The sequence below is a fragment of the Biomphalaria glabrata genome, chromosome 9 (genome assembly GCF_947242115.1).
Source record: "Biomphalaria glabrata chromosome 9, xgBioGlab47.1, whole genome shotgun sequence".
NCBI classification, from domain to species: Eukaryota; Metazoa; Mollusca; class Gastropoda; family Planorbidae; genus Biomphalaria; species Biomphalaria glabrata.
Genome location: NC_074719.1, coordinates 14,534,840 through 14,557,923, shown reverse-complemented (window position 1 = coordinate 14,557,923; position 23,084 = coordinate 14,534,840). Strand labels below are relative to the sequence as shown.

The 23,084-nt window shown below is 32.6% G+C and overlaps 1 protein-coding gene and 1 long non-coding RNA gene across 3 annotated transcripts in view; one reads left to right on the top strand and one right to left on the bottom strand.

Moving 5' to 3' along the window:
• LOC106061927 (ATP-binding cassette sub-family F member 1-like) overlaps positions 1–23,084 on the bottom strand; it is a 38,847-nt gene that overhangs the window by 7,084 nt on the left and 8,679 nt on the right. Inside the window, exons 2-19 of one of the 2 annotated variants that reach the window (XM_056040474.1) lie at positions 20,909–21,007; positions 19,756–19,854; positions 17,130–17,246; positions 16,225–16,353; positions 15,765–15,996; positions 15,038–15,096; positions 14,839–14,949; positions 14,649–14,749; positions 14,107–14,332; positions 13,656–13,804; positions 13,445–13,528; positions 9,408–9,532; positions 8,835–8,947; positions 8,471–8,642; positions 3,109–3,183; positions 2,814–2,884; positions 1,851–1,883; positions 808–879 (exon numbers count right to left, since the gene is read on the bottom strand). In XM_056040474.1, coding sequence (XP_055896449.1) covers positions 808–879; positions 1,851–1,883; positions 2,814–2,884; positions 3,109–3,183; positions 8,471–8,642; positions 8,835–8,947; positions 9,408–9,532; positions 13,445–13,528; positions 13,656–13,804; positions 14,107–14,332; positions 14,649–14,749; positions 14,839–14,949; positions 15,038–15,096; positions 15,765–15,996; positions 16,225–16,353; positions 17,130–17,246; positions 19,756–19,854; positions 20,909–21,007 — 2,067 coding nt within the window. The remainder of the gene's footprint in view (positions 1–807; positions 880–1,850; positions 1,884–2,813; positions 2,885–3,108; positions 3,184–8,470; positions 8,643–8,834; positions 8,948–9,407; positions 9,533–13,444; positions 13,529–13,655; positions 13,805–14,106; positions 14,333–14,648; positions 14,750–14,838; positions 14,950–15,037; positions 15,097–15,764; positions 15,997–16,224; positions 16,354–17,129; positions 17,247–19,755; positions 19,855–20,908; positions 21,008–23,084) is intronic. The other variant, XM_056040475.1, reaches the window with a different exon arrangement.
• Positions 3,955–5,963, top strand: LOC129928083 (uncharacterized). The gene is made up of 2 exons (XR_008779690.1): positions 3,955–4,082; positions 5,811–5,963. It is a non-coding gene; the product is annotated as an uncharacterized LOC129928083 (long non-coding RNA).

Sequence of the window (23,084 nt, the reverse complement as noted above, 5' to 3'; positions counted from 1 at the left end):
TAATTTTGTATAATACTGCCCATGGGATACTTTTGTATAATACTGCCCATGGGATGATTTTGTATATTACTGCCCATGGGATGCTTTTGTATAATACTGCACAAGGGATGATTTTGTATAATACTGCCCATGGGATACTTTTGTATAATACTGTCCATGGGATGCTTTTGTATAATACTGCACAAAGGATAATTTTGTATAATACTGCCCATGGGATACTTTTGTATAATACTGCCCATGGGATACTTTTGTATAATACTGCACAAGGGATACTTTTGTATAATACTGCACAAGGGATGATTTTGTATAATACTGTCCATGGGATGCTTTTGTATAATACTGCACAAGGAATGATTTTGTATAATACTGCCCATGGGATCCTTTTGTATAATACTGCCCATGGGATACTTTTGTATAATACTGCACAAAGGGATACTTTTGTATAATACTGCACAAGGGATGATTTTGTATAATACTGCCCATGGGATGATTTTGTATAATACTGTACAAGAGATCCTTTTGTATAATACTGCCCATGGGATGATTTTGTATAATACTGTACAAGAGATCCTTTTGTATAATACTGTCCATGGGATGATTTTGTATAATACTGTACAAGGGATGCTTTTGTATAATACTGCCTATAGGATGATTTTGTATAAGCTATAATTTTTACATTTGAAAATACCAAATTGAAAGTGAAAAAAAAAATTCTATAATACAAATCTAAATTAAATATACAATTAATGTAAAAGACTACAATGTAAACCGTAAGCACATGAAAAGAAAAACATGTCAGATACTTACAATCAAATACTGAGCTGCTGATTTTTCCAATGTGAGCTGGTCAGCTGAATGCTGATCATATTTTCCTATACGCTAAATGGGTGAACGAATACAAGAGATTATTAGTATTAGTTGTTTATCCAATCACTACTAAATTTGTTAACTCTTTCAGTGTTAATTATTTTAATCGAAAAAATGGAGTTTTCCGGAAGGAACACAAATTTTCAAGGGGGGTAGAGTTACTAAAACAACTATAACTTTTATATTTTATTAAATAATCTAACATATTTGATTTTATTATATAATTAAAAGGAAAATGAATGGGCTACAAAAGTATAGTAAATTAAATAAATTATTCAAACAAAATTTTTGTTCATTTATTTTAAACTGATTAGGGAAAAAGAAAATATTTTTGGAATTCATAAAAAAATTTATATACTGAAAGATTTAACCTTTTAATTAACCATTTAATCCATACTACAAAAGTATAGTAAATTAAATAAATTATTCAAACAAAATTTTTTTTCATTAATTTTAAACTGAGTAGGGAAAAAGAAAATATTTTTAAAATTCATTATAAAATTGATATACTTAAAGATTTAACCTTTTAATTAACCATTTAATCCATAAATAATATAAATAATTTAATCCACAATACTTAACACATTTAATCACTTTAAATTTCATAAAATATGAACAAATGCACTAAGAAATTGTATTATTTACATTTTTCAGGTCCCGGGAAATAAACTAAAAAAGAGGAACCATTAACATAATGTTGTCTAATTTTTTTTAAACATGTTGGTACTGTATCGAATTTACTATCAAAACAAAGAACAATCAGTCCCACATCCTGTAAATTTAAAAAAAGGAGTGAAATAAAAAGTTTAACATAAAATAGATAGTGAAATAAATATTATAAACCAAGTTACTCACTGAGAGTAACGCTGCACTGACCAGTGCTAGCAAAGTTACTCGGTGAGAGTAACGCTGCACTGAAAGAGTTAATGTAACTGACAATAAATCTAATAGACATTAAACTAATATAATGTAGGAAAAATTACCAAGCGATGATTTTTTCTCCTTTCTCCAATGGTCTGAAAAAAATTAACAGCAATGTTTTTAAAAAATAAATAAAATTCTGTTAAACAAGAAAATTTAATCAACATCTACAGCAAATAAAGTTTAGTTTATATTAACAGGAAGTTGTTTTTTTTTTCTGTTGAACCACTTTTTTAAATAAAGCTATAAAGTACAAGAGAATATGCTAGTGACTTGAACAATTGAAGGAGGCGTGATGACTGAATGGTAAAGCCCTTGGCTTCAGAATTGAAGAGTACCAGGTTTGAATCTCTGTGAAGACTGGGATTTTTAATTTCAGGAATTTAAGATGTCCCGAAGTCCTCCCAACTCTAATGGGTACCTGACATTAGTTGGTTAGTTAGTTAAGTAAAGCGGTTGGTCATGTTGCTGGCCACTTGACAGCATTTATTAACATAGAAACAGATGACCTTTAGATCATCTGCACTATAGACCACAAAGTCTTCAGTCTTTTTCAGCATCACTATCTAGGTCAATTATCGCTGTATTGGTTTGGAGTGCAGAGGAAGGACCAGTGCTGCCCTATTGTCCCATTCTGAATAAATAAACATATTAACATGGCTGTCACTGTTTCAAGTTGTTCATTAATGACAAAGAAAAACCCTTAACGTTTAGTGATGAGATTGTCTTGATAAACAACTTGTTATCTGTTTGACAAAATAGACTAAAACAATGTGAAGGAGATAATATAACATCTACATGAACTTTTTCTTTCCCAATTACAATTCAGTGTTAATCTTATCAGCAGTTATAAGAATCTAAATGCATTACAAAACTCCAGCATTAGTAAAACAAATTAGTATTTGCATGTATTAAGCTTAAATAATGTTTTGGTTTAAACAATGAAGAAATGTTTAAACTTGTTCTCTCCATTTTTCCTGAGCACAATTTATTATTTAATTCCCCAATAAGTTAGAACTACTTACAGGTATTATATCCCCAGTGAGTAGCTTAAGGAATGTACTTTTACCAACACCGTTGGGACCAACAATGGCAACTGAAAAAAAAAAAATTATAAAATATACTTCAGAATGGTAAATGCGTCCTAAATTACATGCTTATTTTTTCTTTATATTAAGATCAAAATTTAAACCTGGCTGAGGGTAAGGTCTGATACAATCCTAAAAAGTATAGACTTGTATAATTTTAAACCATTTTTTTTTTTAAACAAAATATATGTGATGTAAGCAAATAAAATAACAGTTGAAACCTAACACTGACCTCTTGATGACATATCAATACCAAAGTCTAAATCTTTAAATAAGACATTCTGTCCAGGGTAACCAAAGGTTACAGCTGAGGAGTAAACAAATGATAAGTCAAACCTGATGCAAGGCATATAGTTACACAATTTTAATTGAATAGAAAGTACACCAGTTTCTCACTCCTCATCGGGGCGCCCCTAGGGCTCAGCTGTACATATAAAAACACAATACCTTGATCATCACAAACACAACACTTAATATTTACACTTCCCATTTTTTAGCACATAGTTTCAAAAATAGATTATTCACATACACATTCATCCGTGACAGCTATGATATCAATAAAATTTGGTACCAGAATCACAACTCTCAACTTCAACAACTCCATGTTCAAACAAAATATTCAAGTCCAAAAATGTTTTTGAACTTAAAACATATCAGAAGAACTGCTAACAATCGCTGAATATAAAGAGAGAGAGTGTGTTTGGCTTTCTAGTATCACATGCCAACATCAGTGACTTCAATGAGTTTCAAGAATAAATAAAGTGACTTTAATAAGTTTCAAGAATAAATAAATTGACTTCAATAAGTTTCAAGAATAAAATAATTGACTCCAGTGAGTTTCAAGAATAAATAAAGTGACTTTGGTGAGTTTCAAGAATAAATAAAGTGACTTTAGTGAGTTTCAAGAATAAATAAAGTGACTTTAGTGAGTTTAAACAATAAATAAAGTGACTTTAGTGAGTTTAAACAATAAATAAAGTCAGCTAATAAACATTAAAGACCAACTGAAGAGGTTTTTTTCGAAATTGAGATAGCGATTGATTTAGATAGTAGATAGCATCAAAGTTAATTCCTAAAAATTTGAGATTTTAGAAAAGCGTATTTATATTAGAAAAAGTAATTTGAAAGTGTAAAAAATAACGAGATTTGAAAATCAGCTTCAATGGCCGAAACCGGAAGTGACGTATTGTAATGGACTGAGAAAATGTAAATAAAAATAGACATGGCTGGATACGTTATTGATAGCGATTCAGATGATAAACTTATCTAAATCTAGCTGTCCAACAATTTTAAATGATACTTATCATGGGATGCACCAAAATGCCATGAAGAGAACTCTTCTACTTTTTCAAAATATATTCTAGAGCAGACTATTGAATTAATATAATTATAGATAGATTATAATAATAGGACTAGTGACCTAGTCACTAGATTATTAGTAGATTGTCACTAGATCCTAGATTTAGATCTACTACTCAGATCTAGTATCTAGACTCTAGACCTAGTCTACTCAGTCTAGTAGTAGTCTCTAGTATCATCAAGTACTAGTAGATCATCTAGGACTAGGTCTAGGTATACTATACTTAGACTATACTAAGTCTAATAGTTATAACAAAACTAAATGGTTAGATCTATCTATATAGATATTATTTTCTATATCTCTAACTGAGTCTAACTTAGTCTAAGTCTAATTCTAGCTAGGCCTTCTAACACTTTTACTAGTCACTCACTAGATCTAGAGTTTATAAATACTTGACTTGTATTATTAGGTACTTCGACGACTATTATTGTACTAATTGTAGTAATACTACTAGTAGTACTAGTAATAGTTTATAAACTAGTAGATTTAACTAATTAAGTAGATCTAGAGTAATCTAGACTAGCCTCTATGTTAAGTCTAAGCCCAGTCGCCAAAATTTTTTGGTAATAGTTTGTAATAGTAAGACCTAGTGAGTAGTGTCCTAGCAATAGCATAAAGATTATTCATAGATATAAATATAATATTATAATAGTCAAGGACTAAACCTAAAGCCTAAGCTAAATCTATATAGAATATATTTATACTCTTTACTAGCCCTTACTATACTAATTAATAAGGCTAAACTTTAGATCTAAAAAAATAATAAGTCATCATTTATATTGGTAATATAAAATACAGATTTTTACTAAACACATGTGACATTTCTTTAAGTCTTAAACTTAAACAGGGCCGGTCCTAACGATTGCGGGGCCCTATGTGAAACTGATTGCGCGGGGCCTAGTCTGGGTGGGAATAAGGATAATAAGTGAAAATTAAGATTTCGTATTTTAAAAAAATTCGACTTTGAATTTTATTAAATCTTTACTAAGTACAAGATTACGATCAAATTAACTTTACTTTACGAACTTTGCAACCTATGGCATATTAAAATGCCAGTCACTCTATTAAAGTAAATAAAGTATGGAAACTTCTGATTAAAGTGAAAATTTGCCTGATTATTACATTTTAGTACATGAAAGCTGACAATGTCTTATTTCGTTTATCGCGCGTAGGATTAGCGTTTTCGGAATGAATGACACCCACAATTTTGTCTATTCTTCAGGAGATTTTTATGAGATTTCCAGGTTTTATATATACCGATATATATATATATATATATTGCAATTTAACTATTACACCTAGAATTAGCACGAAGCCTGTGAAAGTGCAGGGCCCACTGCGACCGCATAGGTTGCAGTGGCTTAAGACCGGCCCTGGTCTTATATATATTAGATTGCCTAGACCTAGAGTAGAGTAATTTATTATTATTAAGAACAATAAGAGTTAGATGTTGATGTTAGATCAGATAATCAGTATAACATATATATATATATATAACCACTAGTTCTATATATGTATGTAACATAATTAAGTATAAATGTTAATAAATAAATTTTTTAAAATCTATTTTACAGAAAACATATATGACATGTGGCATACAGACAAGTTTACTAGATGGATCTTTCATCATTTTGGAAATACAATATTCCCTGTGAAACAAATCACAGAAACATTCTACAATTTTATTTTATATAATAAATACCAATAAATGTAAATACAAAATCACATTTTAATAGAGTTCTTCATTATACACACAACATTGTTTTAGTATGTTCCTTTTCACTTGCTAGGTTTAGACAAAGTTTCGAATCAGGATTTAATACTATTAAGTCATAGCCCAAAACTCCAGCAGGATGTTAGTTAATGGCAGTGGTCAATGTTTGAACCTGAGACCACAGAGAAGACAGTTCGGAATGCAAACCACACAACTTTCTGCGTTTCGAAACCTATTCAAATTTTGATCATTTTTATGTTAATGCAGATCTGAATGTCCATTGCAATGATGACTTGATCTGTAAAGGGGTTACATTTTTAAAAAATAAGTTGGATCTCATTCTTCGAATGATGCTATTTATTAGAAATTGCAACGTGGAATACAAATTAGAGGCCAAAAGAAAATCCACTGATGAGGGAAGACGTAGACGTCGTAAAGAACATTTAAATTGACCACCAGCTGAATATGGTTATGTCTTCGCTGGACGCGGCAAAATATCTAGTTAGCAGCTGGGGCTGCGTAGCCATGGAAAATACTGCATTTCTCATTAATCTTTCGACTCGACTGCCAGCCTTATTTATTAAACACTTTAAATTATGAATAGCTCTGCATTTTTTAATAACAATAAAAAAAATATATATATTCAGTGATTAACTGGCAATAATTGAGTTACTAAAATTTAATAAAATGAGTTGCATAATTACATCAACAGTAGCCTATATGCATTACTTAACATTATATTGATACTATAATTTATTTTCCACTTCTCTGACTTCCCAGAGAAAAGAAAAAAACGACAACTCCTTCTCCAGTAGGATAATCTCTTTCATTTATAGTCTAAACACAATTTAAAACTTTGTTACCTACAGTTACAGATTAACTTGCTAACTTAACTATCTAATAATCTAATGATTCTATTCCAATCAAAAATTAAGTCAAGCGTGAGATAAATGAAAACTCTTAAATTTTTAGATATACATTTATAGAACTATGTAAGTATATAGGCCCGAATATACGGTACGAATATATTTAAATAAGAGTGTAATAAAATCCATAATTCGTATATTAATAATATTATAGAATTGGTAGATCTAGGTCTAATTTTTGCCTTATAGATTAGTTTTTAGAAATTTAGATCTAGTACTTTTTTTACTAGTAGATCTAAATCAGACTACTTTTAAGGTTTAAGTTAAAGCTATTTGCCTAGTGTTGTACGGGGTTGTGACTCTAGATTCAAACTAAATATAATCGTATACTACAATAACTACATTGAATGAGCTCAACATTCACATTGTAATAATTGTTTTTTTCCCATATTGGGCCTATTTAGGGACGACTATAGGTTAATAATCACTAAGTGTATAGATAGAGTATATAATTTTAAACTTTGTTTTTCTAGATCTAGGCCCAGCACCTCGATCGGATCAGTCTAAATAGATAGGTCTTATCTCTAAATATCCAATACTACTACTAGATCTAGACTTCATCTAATTGGATTAAGATCTAAATTTAGGTCTACTTCGTACATCATTAATGATCTGAGAAAAGAACTCTGCTCTTGATCAAAAGCAGTAGATCTAGAACTAGAATAAGCCTGAAGCAGTAACATAAGCCATAAATTGCGTAACTTGACTAAAACGAAACATGTGAACTGAGGCTCGCGGTACTGCGTGGCCGGCGTGGGGTGAAACGCTGTTCGCTTGACTAGATCAAGAATAAGCCGACAAACAGTAGATCTAACATGCAAAGCCATAAATTGCGTGATTTGACCTAATTTCCCCAACTCTAACATCCACTTTTTATAAATTGGCGTGTTTTAGTCGCCTTTGTTTTTAGAAACTAGCATTCCTGTAAAAAGGAATAGGGAAATACGCTAAGCCATAAACTGAAAAATTTGACCTAATTTCCCTTAAACTACGTCATCGACCTTGGTTGTCTGGGAAATACTGATCTCGAATGGCTTCGAGATTGTGAAATTTAATAGTCCCTAAAACTCACATTAAATTGCTTATATCTAAATAATTACAAAGAATATATGTCTAAAATTTCGTATGTATGTTTTTTTAAGCATTATGAATCTAAAAAAAAGTATAACACCGGTTTCCGCGTCTGACCCCAAAACCTCTTCAGTTGGTCTTTAAAGACCTCAGATAATGGAGGAAATAGAAGTGCTGTTGCTTATAAAGGAAAGGAAAAAAGTTATTTGGAGATGCTACTAGTGAAGCTGATGCTACTAGTGAAGCTGATGCTACTACTGAAGCTGATGCTACTAGTGAAGCTATGATTTGTAAAGTTTTTAAAAAAAGGAAATTAAAAAAAAAACAGCATATTTATGGTGTCATGAATGTTTTGTGTTTTACCCACTAGAGTTAAGTACAATTGAACTTCAATATTTAAGAGCTAATTATATATACCAATAAAAAAAAAGTATTGCTAGTATTGACATATATTACATATGTATAAGTTCCAGCTTAATAGTTAGTGTACACAAAAAAATGTGGGTTTAAAGGCTAGACTCACAGTATACTCCCAATATAGGCGGGTTTAAAGGTGCAGGTGCAGGGAAAGAGAATTTCACAACATAGTCCTTCGGTCTAGATAAAAGTTCTGTCTTGGTTTCAGTTTCCTCAAACATGCTTGGTTTCTTTAGATTTTTTCCTTTGCGATTTATACCATCTTTTGCCTTGGCTTCCTAGCTCACCATTTAGAAATAAAATATTAGCAATATAGAAAATGCATTCATTATTCAAGTTCAATTTCATTACAGATAAAATGATTGAAAAAATATGCACCAAAAAGAAAAAAAAGTTAGCATGTAATTGGCAAAAACATTTGCTAATTATAAAACACTTAATTACCACTACAATACAAATGTATTACTTACTGCTGTCTTGGTGGACTTGCCAGATGCTTTCAAATCTTTAATTTTTTTCTCTTGCTTTTCAAAGTCACGCAACTGTTCTTTTCTTTTCTGTACAAACATCTTTTTGAAAGTAGCTGTTTGTCAAACATAAAAAAACAACAACACTAAAATGATGAAATCTAGTACAAATTTCTGATAAAAATGTTTCTATAATATTGTTATGTAGGCAGGGTTGTGTGAAAGTGGAATGGTGTGAATGCCTGTGGAAAGAGGAAGAAGACAGAAAAAGGAAGAACTGTGAATGAGGAGATTATTGACATTATTCTTTGTTAAACCAGGATTAAAGTTCTCTAAATCTACTACTTGTTGTACTGAGTTGGAGTATGATTAAAAGAGTCTTATCTGCTACGTAACAAATATCCTCTTAGTTACATAATAATCTGAAAGCCTATAAGGTAGAATTTCATACTTTGGAATAAAAGGGGATATGACAAAGAGGTTGGTATAAATACTTTTGTGCCTGTATAGACAGAACAAAAAAGGTAACAATATTAAAAGAAATGGCTGACTCAATATAATAACAAGACTATTTACCATAGTTTCCCCTGTAGTAGAAAAGCTTCTGCTGGTCAAGGTGAATAATATCTGTGCAGACATTGTCTAAAAAGCTTTGATCGTGAGACACAACTAATAATGTCTTCTTCCACTGCTGGAGATAACTAAAGAAAAAAAAAAAAAATTTTGTTTCTAAAAGAATGTTGCATTGATGATGTTTAAAATGGTAACAAAATCCATAAAATATATTTTAACAATACTCACTGAACTAGAAGCAAGTAGAACAAATTATAATATATCTTTAACTTGCATTCAATTTCAATGACAAATAACACACATAGTTAGAATCTTATTCTTTGTTAAACATAAAATATTTTAAAAAATCTCAAAATATTGAAATTATCTTTTTGAAGTAACTTCTGCACTTTGAAACTTGAATGTTTATTACCCTAACTGCCTCAAACATTTTTAATTATTTTGTTGTGTTCATTCATAAATTATTTTCAAATTAAACGTTTTTTAATATGGGTGAGGTCACATATGTTTTTTTTACTATGATACCATAAGTGTTACGTCTTCATATTGGATGAGACTCTTTAGACATGAAAACGACAAATCACAGTTTATAAATACTTTAATCTTTATTAATACTGAAAACACTTTCTTGTTCATATTCTTCCATTTTTTATTCTTCTCTCCTTTCAACACGCATTCGCACCATTTCACATTTACACTAAGATGCGCACGTAACACCCCCCCTGTTTAACAAGTTCGATGTACATCGAACGTCCAAAATACTAATCACCACATATCTTATCAGCCTATTCCAAGTTAAAAATAATCTAAATTCTCTGTAACATAGTGAACCATAATGTCATACAAAACAAAATCATATTAATACCAATACAATTCTAACATTAGCTTTAACATATAACATTTATATTCACCAATTGTGATAGTAACCATCACAATACTAATTGTTATTATGAACAATTGACATATATATATCTATACATATCTCTATGTAATCATGCAGATTTCGTTAATACCACTCCCCGCCTATAATTCAATTCAAATCTATATCTGCTCACTAATCATTGTTGTGTACACTCACAATTGAACAACTCTCTGTTGAATATCTACTACACTCCGTGCCAGAATTTACAAATGTACACAATAAAACAGCTTAATTCTTAACAGAATGTCATGTTAATACCAATACAATCCCAACATGAAATAACAATTATATTCATCACAATAATAACTGTTATTATGAGCAATTGAAACCACTTCTGTTAACATTTATCTATAAGTAATCATATTTCTATCAATACAACTCCCCACTCATAATTGTATGCCTGTACAAAACACCATCATTCCAGTCGTAATCAAATAGTTAACAAACAAAGTCTATCTTGCTCCATGCATATTGTAACAACAATATTCAATTCATTACACATATATTTATTCATTGTAGAATAGAACAATAAATAAGGTCCATCATTCCTACCTTTTCTAATCATATCTATATAATTCTAACATTATTGACATGCCATCCTTTCCGCTTCCCTCCTTTGCAATGATGTCCCATTGTGATTCTACTACCTAATGATCTAGCTGTACTGTTTTCTAGGCTGCTAATATCCCTCTCTTTTCTCGTATACGCCTCTTCACTATTGTACCTTGAATCCTTAATTCTAATTAACTGTTGACACTGTCTTCTAATATGCCCCCTTTTCCCACAATTAAAGCATAAGATGTATGGATTTGTACGTCTGTATGTGGGCTTATATCACTTTCCCTGTACCACTGATTGCCTTACTTTACTTTGATTTGGACCCATTCTTATTGCATTGCTTTCTACCTTATCTGTTAATTCTTTCTTCTCGTGCTCTCTGCTACCCATGTCATCTGATGTATGAGATCTTATGTCTTCTTCCACATCCCCATTTCTACCTCGCGTAGACTTTATCCCATAATATTTCTTCCAATTCTCAATCTCCCTTACTGAACATATTTTCACCCCATGAATATTCCCAATAATTAAATCTATCTCACCCTGATCTACAACACAAGCTTCCACTGTCCCCTTAACATACGGTGTGTCTATACTAACTTTAGCAATCGGTAATTGTACAATATTCCCATTAAACATAACACACTTCCTAGATTCGCCTGTATATTCATGGTCTTCCACTAAATTCTTATTCACTCCAATAATAGTGCTCCCAGTATCCCTGATGGTCTTGGCTGCCTTGTTCCCTACGAATGTCTGAAAAATCTCCAATGTTCCAGTATCAGATGACAATGATAAGCCTTGCTCTATTCTACCTTTCTCCCAGTCCTTTCTTTCCTGTCTGTTTCCTTGATATCTTCCGTTGCGGCTATCATTTTGTCTTTCATATGTACCACTTCTATACTGTCTATCCTGTGTCTCCCTTGTTCTGTGAGAGTTATTCTGCGTCTCACATGTTCTGTTAAAGGCAACTATTTCTTCTATATCACTGCCTCTAGATAATTTCTTCTCGGGATGTGCCACTTTATAAGCCCTTATCAGTCTTACTATGTCTTCTATGGATTTCGGTTTCCTCTCCAACAGAAATATTTTTAATTCCTCCTGACACTCGTACATCACTTTGTCCAGCATGAGAAATGTCTTAAGACTGTCAAAGGTTTTTTCTACCTCAGCGGTTTCTATCCAGTTATCGAAATGGCTGCTCATTTTGTCCAAGAAGGTCTGCGGGTCATCCTCTGGTTCTATCTCACAATTAACAAACTGTTGGCGATAGAAAGCTTCTGTTTTCCCGAAAGTTCTAAGTAGTTGTTCTTTCACAATGCTGTAGTTACCCTGGTTCATACATATTTTTGAAGGCACCTCCGCTGTAAATGATCTCGACAATAAGAATGTCCATTTGTCTTCAGGGTACTCCAGTTCTCTCATTTCTATCTCGAACTTCTTCAAAAAAATGTCTATGTCCATTTTGTCTTCGTTGAATATCAAGCCTTTATATTTTGCCAGTTTATTCCCTGTAGAGTCACTCTTTCTTTTATCATTCTCTTTTCCTTGGTCTGTTTTTAACTTTTTCTCTGCTGTCTCTTTTTCAAATGCTAATCTTTCTCTTTCAATGGCGACCAATTCATTTTTCTTTTCCCTTTCAATTGCTACTATCTCCTTATCCTTTTCTCTTTCTCTTTTGTCCTCCTTATCTAATCTCTCCTTTTCTTTGTCTCTTTCCATCGCTAATCTCTCCTTTTCTTTGTCTCTTTCCATCGCTAATCTCTCCTTTTCTTTTTCCCTTTCTCTTTTGTCCTCCTTATCTAATCTCTCCTTTTCTTTGTCTCTTTCCATCGCTAATCTCTCCTTTTCTTTGTCTCTTTCCATCGCTAATCTCTCCCTCTCCATTAACCTTTCTTGTACGTATTTTCTTAGTTCTGCCCCTTCAAGCTCCAACAACCTTCCCTCTTCCTTCAACGCTGCTACCTCAGCCTTGTCCGCCATAGTTGATTACTAATAATATCGAATCGAATTTTCTCCTGTCTCTAGATCTAGACTATACTATCTCTACTGTCTGCTGACAGGAGATCCCCTGTGAATAGAGGGATACGTGGGTTACCTTTGCGTTGGGCGCCACTTGTTACGTCTTCATATTGGATGAGACTCTTTAGACATGAAAACGACAAATCACAGTTTATAAATACTTTAATCTTTATTAATACTGAAAACACTTTCTTGTTCATATTCTTCCATTTTTTATTCTTCTCTCCTTTCAACACGCATTCGCACCATTTCACATTTACACTAAGATGCGCACGTAACAATAAGCTATCGTTGTTCCCCTAGTTAACATACTAATGATATATTATGATATAAATAGAATATGTTGGCAATGACCAGCGTGAGTTTTTTTATACAAAAACAATCACTACATCAGGTTCAGTAGCTAAAAAGCTTCATGTCATGTACACATTATGTTGTCAAATAAATCATAATAATCATGTAGATATACCAAGGTATATTTTATTTTGACCTTTCTAAAAGGCTTAAACCCTTGGTACATAACAATCTAGATACTTACTTATCTAACCAAATAACAGCATTGAGATCGAGATGGTTGGTAGGCTCATCAAGCATAAGTAATGTGGGCTCCATGAACAAAGCTCTGTGTACAAGTCATTTGAAAATATTAAGAATTTGAAAACACTGAAATTAAAATAATGCTACAATAAAAATTCAAATTAAATGTGATTTGAATAGCTTGGTCTTAAAATTGCAAACCAATCCAGTACCTGGCCAGAGAGACTCTCATTCTCCAACCACCAGACAAGTCTTTAGTGGCTCTGTTCATCATCTCTTTAGTAAAACCCAGACCAGCCAAGATTCTTCTTGCCTTTGGTTCAGCAGCATCAGCATTGATTGCTCTCAATTCTTCATAAACCTTAACAAGGACAATTTAGGTTTCAAGTAATTCGTGCCCTTTTGGTTGAAAAACATTATTATACTAATGTAATTCAATAATTTTGCTCTACCAAGCAGACAGTTCCAACTCTTCTCTGATTATTTAAAAAAATTAAATATATATAAATGTTATGATGTTTTGTTCTACTAAGCAGACGAACCCAGATTTCAATTCTGCCCTGAATTCCACTTTTAATAATATAAGGAAATAGGAATGTGAAGCTAAGTGCTGACTGATGTCTACATATTACATATATAAAAGAAAAACTTAGATGAACTTACATCTTTCAATCGATCAGTAATCTCTCGCCCCCCTTCTGTTATTTTAGACATCAACTCTTTCTCCTCCTGTAGTAGTGCTGTTCTCTTTTTGTCTGCTTTAAGGACAGCATCAATAGCTTTAGTATCATCAGCAGAAACTTCTTGCTCACAGTACAGAACATCAATGTTGGCAGGAATATTTAAAGCTCGGCTAGCCATATGCTTCAACAAGGTTGTTTTGCCATGGCTGTGAACAAACATGTATGTGATAAAGATACTAAAAAAAAAACAACAACATACCAGACCATAAATGGTTTGTCAAAGAACAACAAAATGTTGCCAACTAGTAAGAAAATAAATGTTTGTGAAAAAATGATAAGATTCTTAATGAAATGTTTGTTAAAAAAATTAGCGGATAAATTAGTAACTTTTTAACAAATTGTTTTGTTTACCTATTCATATACAATGCAACCTAAAATAAAATTCAATAAATAACAACAAAATTTAAGATAATTACAAAAATCTAATTACAATCTATTGCTAAATGTGAAAATGATACTTACCCATTGGGTCCAACCAGACCATATCTACGTCCATGTGTAATAAACAAATCAGCATTTACAAACAATTCTTTTCCTCGAGCAGAAATACTAAACCTTTCCACCTGAAAGAACCATGTAAATATGTAGGGGAAAAAAACTATGAATATAGGAATAATTATACAAATGCAAAGATTATTTCATTTCTGTGTACCTTGATGTCCAACTGGTTGTCCATTACAGCATCTTTTTTAGACTTCTCAGCTTGGGAAACAGAAAACTGACCATCTTCTTCAATTTCTTCTAATGCTTTAGCATGTTCCATCTAAATAATAATAAAAAAATATTTGTTTGAACTGATATCATTTAAATAAGGACAAAGTATTGCCAACTATTCTGACAAAATTTCAAACCTTCTTTTTTAGCTTTTTGAGATCTTTCCTGGACAGTTTTGGCTTGTCTTTGTCATCTTCTGCTCAAGTTGAAAGAAAAAAAATAGAATTAGAACACTTAATAAATATATAAACTCTCTAAGAGAGTTCATAAATTAAATATAATATAAACACACACACAAATACATTAATATGATCATTTTACCTTATGGAGTCAACCCAAAAAAAAATGTTTTGACATAAATAATTCAAACATTGACCAACTAACTTACATCCTTAGTCAAAATGTTTTGCTAACTTTTCTAAAACTGCACAAAATAAAATTTATAGAATAATAATACCTCTTTCTTTAAAATGGAGTCTTACCAAGTATTTAAACAAAAATGATTAAAAAAAAGTTGGAAGTAAAAAAATAAAATTTTTGTTTATGGAGTGTGCAGTCTTCCAAAATAAAAGTTTTTATTTAACAAAAAAAAAAAGAAATACCAATTGGAAAGAAACATTATAAAATGAAAAAATAAATCAGAAGACAATGATAAAAAAATATTTTTTTTTAAAAAGGCTACATAAATGTCTCTGAAACTTGAATAATGGATTAGCTAACTTGAACATGGATACATTCCTGAACATTTCCAGTTCTTAGTAATAAAATATATTTGTTAATGTTGTTTGCATATTGCTTGTGCCACTGGATTGAGTAAGAACATTCAAAATCAACAGCACAACAATAACAACATATCAGTCTAACCTTCTGTAGATTTAGCACTCTCTTCTGGCTCTACCAAAGCATCTCTGTTTTCTTCCTCCTCCTCCTCGTCATCCATTACATCATCATCATCTTGCAAAGCTTGAAATTTGTTGGCTGCCACTTTTACTTCAGCTTTTTGTTTCTTCTGTTGTTCCTCTGCTGCCAACTTTTCTTTTTCCCCTGCAACCAAATCTTCCTTCAACTTATCCATCTTGCTTTTTTTCTTCTTGTCCTGATGAGTTCCAGTTAAGTACGAAAAATTAGAAGAAAAACAATAGTTTCAGAAACAGAAAACCTAACATCACACATCAGTAAGATATAAATATATAAGCCAGTTATTTTAAGTCTTTACAAGTGAAGCTTCTCTAACTTGAAGTAAGAAAATGTCTAAACTACACAAGTAGACATACATTGTTAACTTAGGGGAAAGTAAGATCAAAAGTAACACATAACAACAAACCTTTTTCTTGGATTTTTTCCCAGTTTCAAAATCATCATCATCATCATCTTTTATTGCCAATTTGCCAATATCATTTGCAACATCATCATCATCATCATCCTTCCACTCTTCTTTTTCTGGTTTATTTTTCTTTAAACAAGAACATGTGACATGTGTAAAAATTAGTTGCAATTAGACTTAAATGTTTAAACAAAGTTTTAGTTGCAATTAGACTTAAGTGTTTAATTAAAGTTTTAGTTGCAATTAGACTTAAAAGTTTAAACAAAGTTTTAGTTGCAATTAGACTTAAGTGTTTAAACAAAGATTTAAGTCAATTATTATAATCCATTTAATTAATTCATTAACATTTTATCTCTTTATTCTTTTAATTTCAGAAAACTAACATCTCTCAAATTCCCTAAGAAAAATAAAAGGTATAGAAATCAGACATTCAAATCTCAGCCTTGGTGGTCTAAAAAAGGTAAATTGTGAGTATAGTTGTAGAAAATGTTCCTCAGAATGTTGGGATTCCTAACTAAACAGAATAGACCTTAAATTTTCATGAATATTGCTGTAAACCTCTCCCCCGCCCCCCGGACTAACCATTTTTTTCATGTGCAAAGTAGGGTGATTTTCGTTGTCGGGCGTAAATAACCTGAGCTAGTGGGTTAATGTATTAAGAAACTTTAGTGATGATTTTTTATTTCTCAACTGAGGATCGTTTTCTTTAATTTGTGTTAGTGAATCAAGATATGTAAATTTCAATTGTAGTAGTGTGAAATTATTTCTTTTTACCAGAAGTATTGACTAATTATAGTTGGATTGTGCTTCTGCAAGAGAGATAACAGCGACCTGAGCATCGGTGAGTTATTTTCTTTAGTTCACTCCTATGTCCTAACAATATATTCTTTTTTTTTTTGCCTCACCTTTTTATTTGCCTTCTTTCCAGTTTCTGAGCTCTTCACACTGTTTTCAGAAGCTTTGCTTATCTGACTCACTGCATCATCATCGTCATCATCATCCCCTTTGGATTTTTCTTTATTCTGATCAAAGAACAATTGTAGAAAAGGTTTTATTGCTGTCTTCAAGTCACAGTAATATTTCTAACTAGTTAATACAGGCTGCATCAAGTTGAAGAAGGATCATTTGGTCTAAACAACTGAATGAAATATCAAATAAATAGAAAAGTGAGTTGTTTTTTTAAACAAAGCTTATAAATATTAACTCACTCCAACTGCCAGTCTGGGAGGATTCTTGTACACATTTCTCTCTCCCCCCCCCCCCCCACACACTTCCTATTCTGGGATCAAGTTAAAATTGTACACATTTATTCATAACCGAAGACAATGCATGAATCTATCAAAAAATTAACACATCAGGTAATCAATTAGTGGTAGTTAGTTAATTACATTTTATATTTATAAAGAAAAAAGTGAGATAAACCCTTGTATTATTGAGAGATGTGACAATGATTGTGTGGTGCTCCCCCCCCCCCCCCAAGCCTTTTTTTTAACTAGTATTTCTTTTTATTTTGCTTGTTTTTTGAATTATAATGACAACCTTCTTAGCATTTTATGAATAATATCAGGATGATAAAAAAAAAAAACAGCCCACAAAAATAAACAATACAGTCATTTATCATCTTTCAGAATTACATAGCAACAAGATGCATCCTGCATTGCCATTTGAGTAATAATAATAATAATAATTTTATTTATAAAGCGCTGTTAACAAACAAAATGTAGGCTCAAGGCGCTGTAACAACATTACAAACATATACACAACTGCTGGAATAACAGTTAATCTAAAAAAGTTTTAAACAAGTAGGTCTTAATGTTCTTCTTAAAAGTGGTATAGCATGTTGTCTGTCTGAGATCAATGGGGAGTGAGTTCCAAACCTTTGGTCCGTGAACTGAAAAAGCACGCAGACCGTAGCTTTTGAGGGAGAAACGTGGCACTACTAAAAGCGTTGAGTCCATTGAGCGCAGGGTTCTCTGGGTGACATATGGAGTAATCAGTTCGCTAAGGTACAAGGGCATCTCATTGTTATATATACACTGATGACAAAGTGTGGCGACCTTGTAATCGATTCTCGCTTTCACGGGAAGCCAATGGAGCGTGCGCAAGAGCGTAGTAGCAGAATCTTGTCTAGTTTTTTTAAGGACTATTCGAGCGGCGTTGTTCTGTATACGTTGCAGCTTGGCTATTTTGTCATCAGGTATACCTGCTAGCACGGCGTTGCAGTAGTCAAGGCGGGAGAGTATGAATGCCACAGCTAGCGTTTTTGTTGACTCTGTTGTTAAATATGGTCGGATCTGGCCTAATCTGCGCAGCTGCAGATAAAGACCTTTGCAGAGCTGATTTATGTGTGGGTCGAAAGATAGTGTTGAGTCGAAGAAAACTCCAAGATTCCGCACTACATGGACAAAAGGAACATGGCAGTTCGTGATAAAGAGAGAATCTGTGCTTTCAACTTTTGAGACATTGTTCCTAGTGCCAATCTTAATTATTTCTGTCTTGTCTTCGTTCATCTTGAGTTTATTTTCAACCATCCAATCGCTCACCCTTGCAACGGTACTACTGATTTTCTCTGCCAGATGCGACACCTCTGAGGGTACTGATGAATCGTATAACTGTGAGTCATCGGCAAAGAAATGGTATAAGATGCCGGTTGGCCGTATGACACCGCTGAGTGGATATGTGTACATAGTGAACAGTACTGGGCCTAGAACTGATCCTTGGGGTACTCCGTACTTCAAAAGTAAGCTTGTTGATTCCGTCCCGCTAACAACGACACTTTGGGTGCGTTCCGTCAGGTAGGATCCAAGCCACTTTAGGACGACTCCTGCTAAACCAAAAGTTGCAGAGAATCTGGCCATCATAATTTCATGGTCTAGCGTATCAAAGGCTGCGGACAAGTCCAGCATAGAAAGAATTGATATGTGGCCTTTGTCGGAATTGTGAAGTAAGTCGTTTAGTACCCTGACCACTGCTGTCTCTGTGCTACGGCACTTCCTATATGCAGATTGAAATTCTTCCAAGAGACAGTACTGTTCAAGATGAGAAAGAATTTGCACTAACACGATGCGCTCCAGAAGCTTTGACAGGAAGGGAAGATTTGAAACCGGGCGATAGTTTTTTAGACATTCCGGGTCAAGACTGGATTTCTTTAATAAGGGCCTGACAAGTGCATGCTTAAATTGCTGTGGTACAATGCCTGAAGTCAGTGAAGAGTTCACAATGTTGGTAATTGTAGGTACAAGCTCATCTAAACATTCAAGGAGCAAGGAGGTTGGAATGGGATCAAGGTCACATGACTTATTTGGCATCTTCAAAATAGTACTTTTGACATAATCTTCACAACTGCTTTTATGTGTGAAGAAACATTATGTGTGAAGAAACATATTTAGCATTGTCAGTTTTTAAATATTGATTTGAATTGATATTTAACAAATAGAAGAAAAATAAATTGTAATCAAACATATGCATTCCTGTCTTTTTTAAAGAGAAACTGTCTGTAAAAACTAAAAGCAAAATTTTAAAAGTTTTTACCTTTTTCTTTGACTTCTTTTTTGTATCTGAATCTTTTTCATCATTCACAGTTGGTTTAACAGTGTCATCAAAATCATCCTCATCACCTTTCTTTTTATTCTAAATTAGTATTTAAGGAAAAAAACAATAAGCTTTTTAGAAGAGATTTCATTAAAATTAAATGCAATAAAACATAACCTTTAATTGGTAGACTCAACTGCTTTGGGCTGTATTTGTATTCTTTGTAATAATTTAGATACGCCATATTGCAGTTTTTAAATTATTGTTTCATTGACAAGTAGAGGATGTAAAATGATAGCAAGTAGAGTAGGATCTCCAAAATGTTTTAGTTTTTATCTTTATACACACGTGTAGCTTACAAAGCTTCTAATAAGTAAAAAAACAAACAAAGACAATATTGAAAAAATGGCTAACTCAAAATATACAAATCAAATAAGTTTTGTGCAGTACTGCAAGAGTTATGAATTAATGAAGCTGCAATCTAAAGGAATTCATCTGGAATAGTAGATGATGAAATCTTATTTACAGCCAAAATAATACAGCGGTCTATTGAATTAACTCTTTCTCTCCTAATACTAATCAATGATACCATGTTGATTTGACCCTGTTCTTTCAGGTGAATCAATAATGTTATCATCGATGCTTAAAAGTCCGTTGTTTTATTTTCTTTCCTCACAAAATATTTTTAATTGCTTATAATGTAATTTTGAATAGTTTCCTTTTGGAAAACATAGAGATTTGTTTCATTTTCAATGTGTTAATTCTATAAATACCAAATAAAAGATTTTCTGATTACAAACAAAAAAAGTTATTGCAGTTTAATCATAATAGGTAGTGAAATATACAAATGAGCAAAATGGATAATTCAGTAGGAAAGTGGAAAATATATTATGGAAAGATAAAAGCAGTTAGTAATTTAACACAAATAAAAAATAACCTATCAGTAAGAGTTTTTGAAACAGAGAAAAAAAAAAGTGACATTTTTGTAGGACAACTGTAAACATTACATCAAATGTTCTGTAGAGATTTTCAAAATGTTTGACAAATTCACTATACTGCCCAAAAAGAAGACTATAGTAATTGCTCTACTAATAAGTTAAGTTTGGCCACTTGTACAGAAGTGGAAATAATTAAAAATTATCAAAATACTAACCTTTTTTTTCCCTTTCTTTAAACTTTCTGAATCTTTCTGATCATTGGCTACAGGTGCCAAGTCAACATCATCATCTTTGGCCTTGCCTTTCTTAGGCATCTTAAATAAAATATTTTATAAAGTTTTGGTGTAATTTTACAATTGTTTGTAATTATAGTGCCTGGAATGTGAAGTGGAAGTGATGCCAGAATTTACAGGCCAAAGTAACATATGTTTAACTGTGGTTGGGGGATATTACAATGTGGGTCATTCCAATGTAATTTAAACATCTATGTAGGAGACCATTACAAAACATAAGGTGAAAAAACATGGGGAGTGGGCACCAGAGAAAGGAGGGGAAAGAGGAAAAGGAGAGGAAGGAGACTATTAGGGTGAGCATTACGATGCGCAGGGGGAAAAAAAAAAGGAGGGGGGTCCACAGAAGAGAGGACACATGGAAAGAAGAAAAGTGAGAGATAAGGAGAGAAAGACAAAGCAGACTTTTACATTTTACGTTTAAAGCCTATCTGGGAGAGCATTATGATACACATGGTACAAAATAGGGGAGAGAGAGAGAGAAAGGGAGGGATACAGAAAAGAGAGAAGGAAAGGGAGAGATACAGAAAGACAGAATAAGGAGATAAAGAGAGAGAGAGAGAAGAACAGGCTGTTTAATATCTCGATTAACTTTAAGCTAAGTCAAGTGGTCATGGACAAACAAAGGCCAGCATATTGTTTAAATTCCTTTATGTTTCTACTGCTAATTTTAAAAGATCTTTACTTTCTCTAACATAAGTCTATATTAGGGGTGCACCGGATAGTCGCCCCGGCTCCTGCCAAATATTCGGCACTTTTTCACTATCCGGTACTATCCGGCTCCGGTCGGATATCACTACCGGATAGTAAAAGCTACACCTGTATTTCTATTAATATTGTTATGCGCCTCCACGCTAAGTGTTTTCCAGATACGCCAAATGGAGGTAACACTTAAATATCGAAACAACACCGGCGAAAGGCAAACAATATAACGCTGATAAACGATGTCCAACAAGAAGTTTAAACTAAATCTCCATGTTAATAAAAATACCAATACTCATGAAGTGGACATGATTCAATAATGTCAGTTCTGAAATACATTAACGTTTTTGTTTCAAATAAAAGAATTTGTTTTTAAAACTATAAACTATGAATATGCACCAAATATTTTTTAGTACAAAGACAAGGCGTGTTAATCTAAATAGAAATTAGACTTTACATTATAAATTCGCATTACATACAGCGATGTCTGGCGCATTTTAAAAGCTTGTCTTGACCTTTGAGTGGTCTAGAAAACATGTAATATTCCTTAACTACGTCACGCTGATAATCTGCCTAGATGTGCGGGTATATCTCCAGAGGTAGAGATGAGCAACTCCCACCTCCTTTTGTTTGTTTAGTCCACAACATTGAGTTCACAGATAGACAGCCGATCACATTAAGCCAGATGTCAACGTGTTGACACCGTCTAGAGGCCATTTCTTATGAGGGAACTGAGTTTGTTTACTTGGAGAAGAATTTTTATTAGAGGCAGGACCACAAGCCAAATCTCTATAAGGTTAATCTGGTATGAGTTTGTTTATTATGAGATAGGTTGTCAATCAAGGGTCTGGACCACAAGCCACACCTTTTATACTATTGGCCGGGACAATAAGTTTGATTACTTTAAGTCTCAATTAGGAGGCTGGACTACAAGCCAAACAGACACTGACCAGGGGTATCTTTAAAGGGAGGGCTCAAGAGACTCAACACCCCCAACTTTTTATTTGTTTAATCCATGACAATGTATTGATAGACATTGACCATTCTTAAGCCAGAATGGATTAACGCAGATTGTTGAGAAATATTGACAATGTCTAGAGGTGACTAGATGATGAGACTAAGTTTGTTTACTTGGAGAGAAATGTCATTTAGGGCGCTGAACACACGTTCGTTGCACAATAAAATAAAACAAATATGTGTATGTGTGCATGTATGTATTTTTCCCCCTTGTATTAAAACCTTTAGAAAGAAAACTAATTTCATTGTTTAATTCTATTGACTTAATATATAAAGGAAAACCTTACAGTAAAATTTAACATCGCAGAAAATAAATTGATCTAAAGCACCACAATTACAGCTAGCAAACAAAGAAAAATAAGCTGGAATGTTAAGAAACACT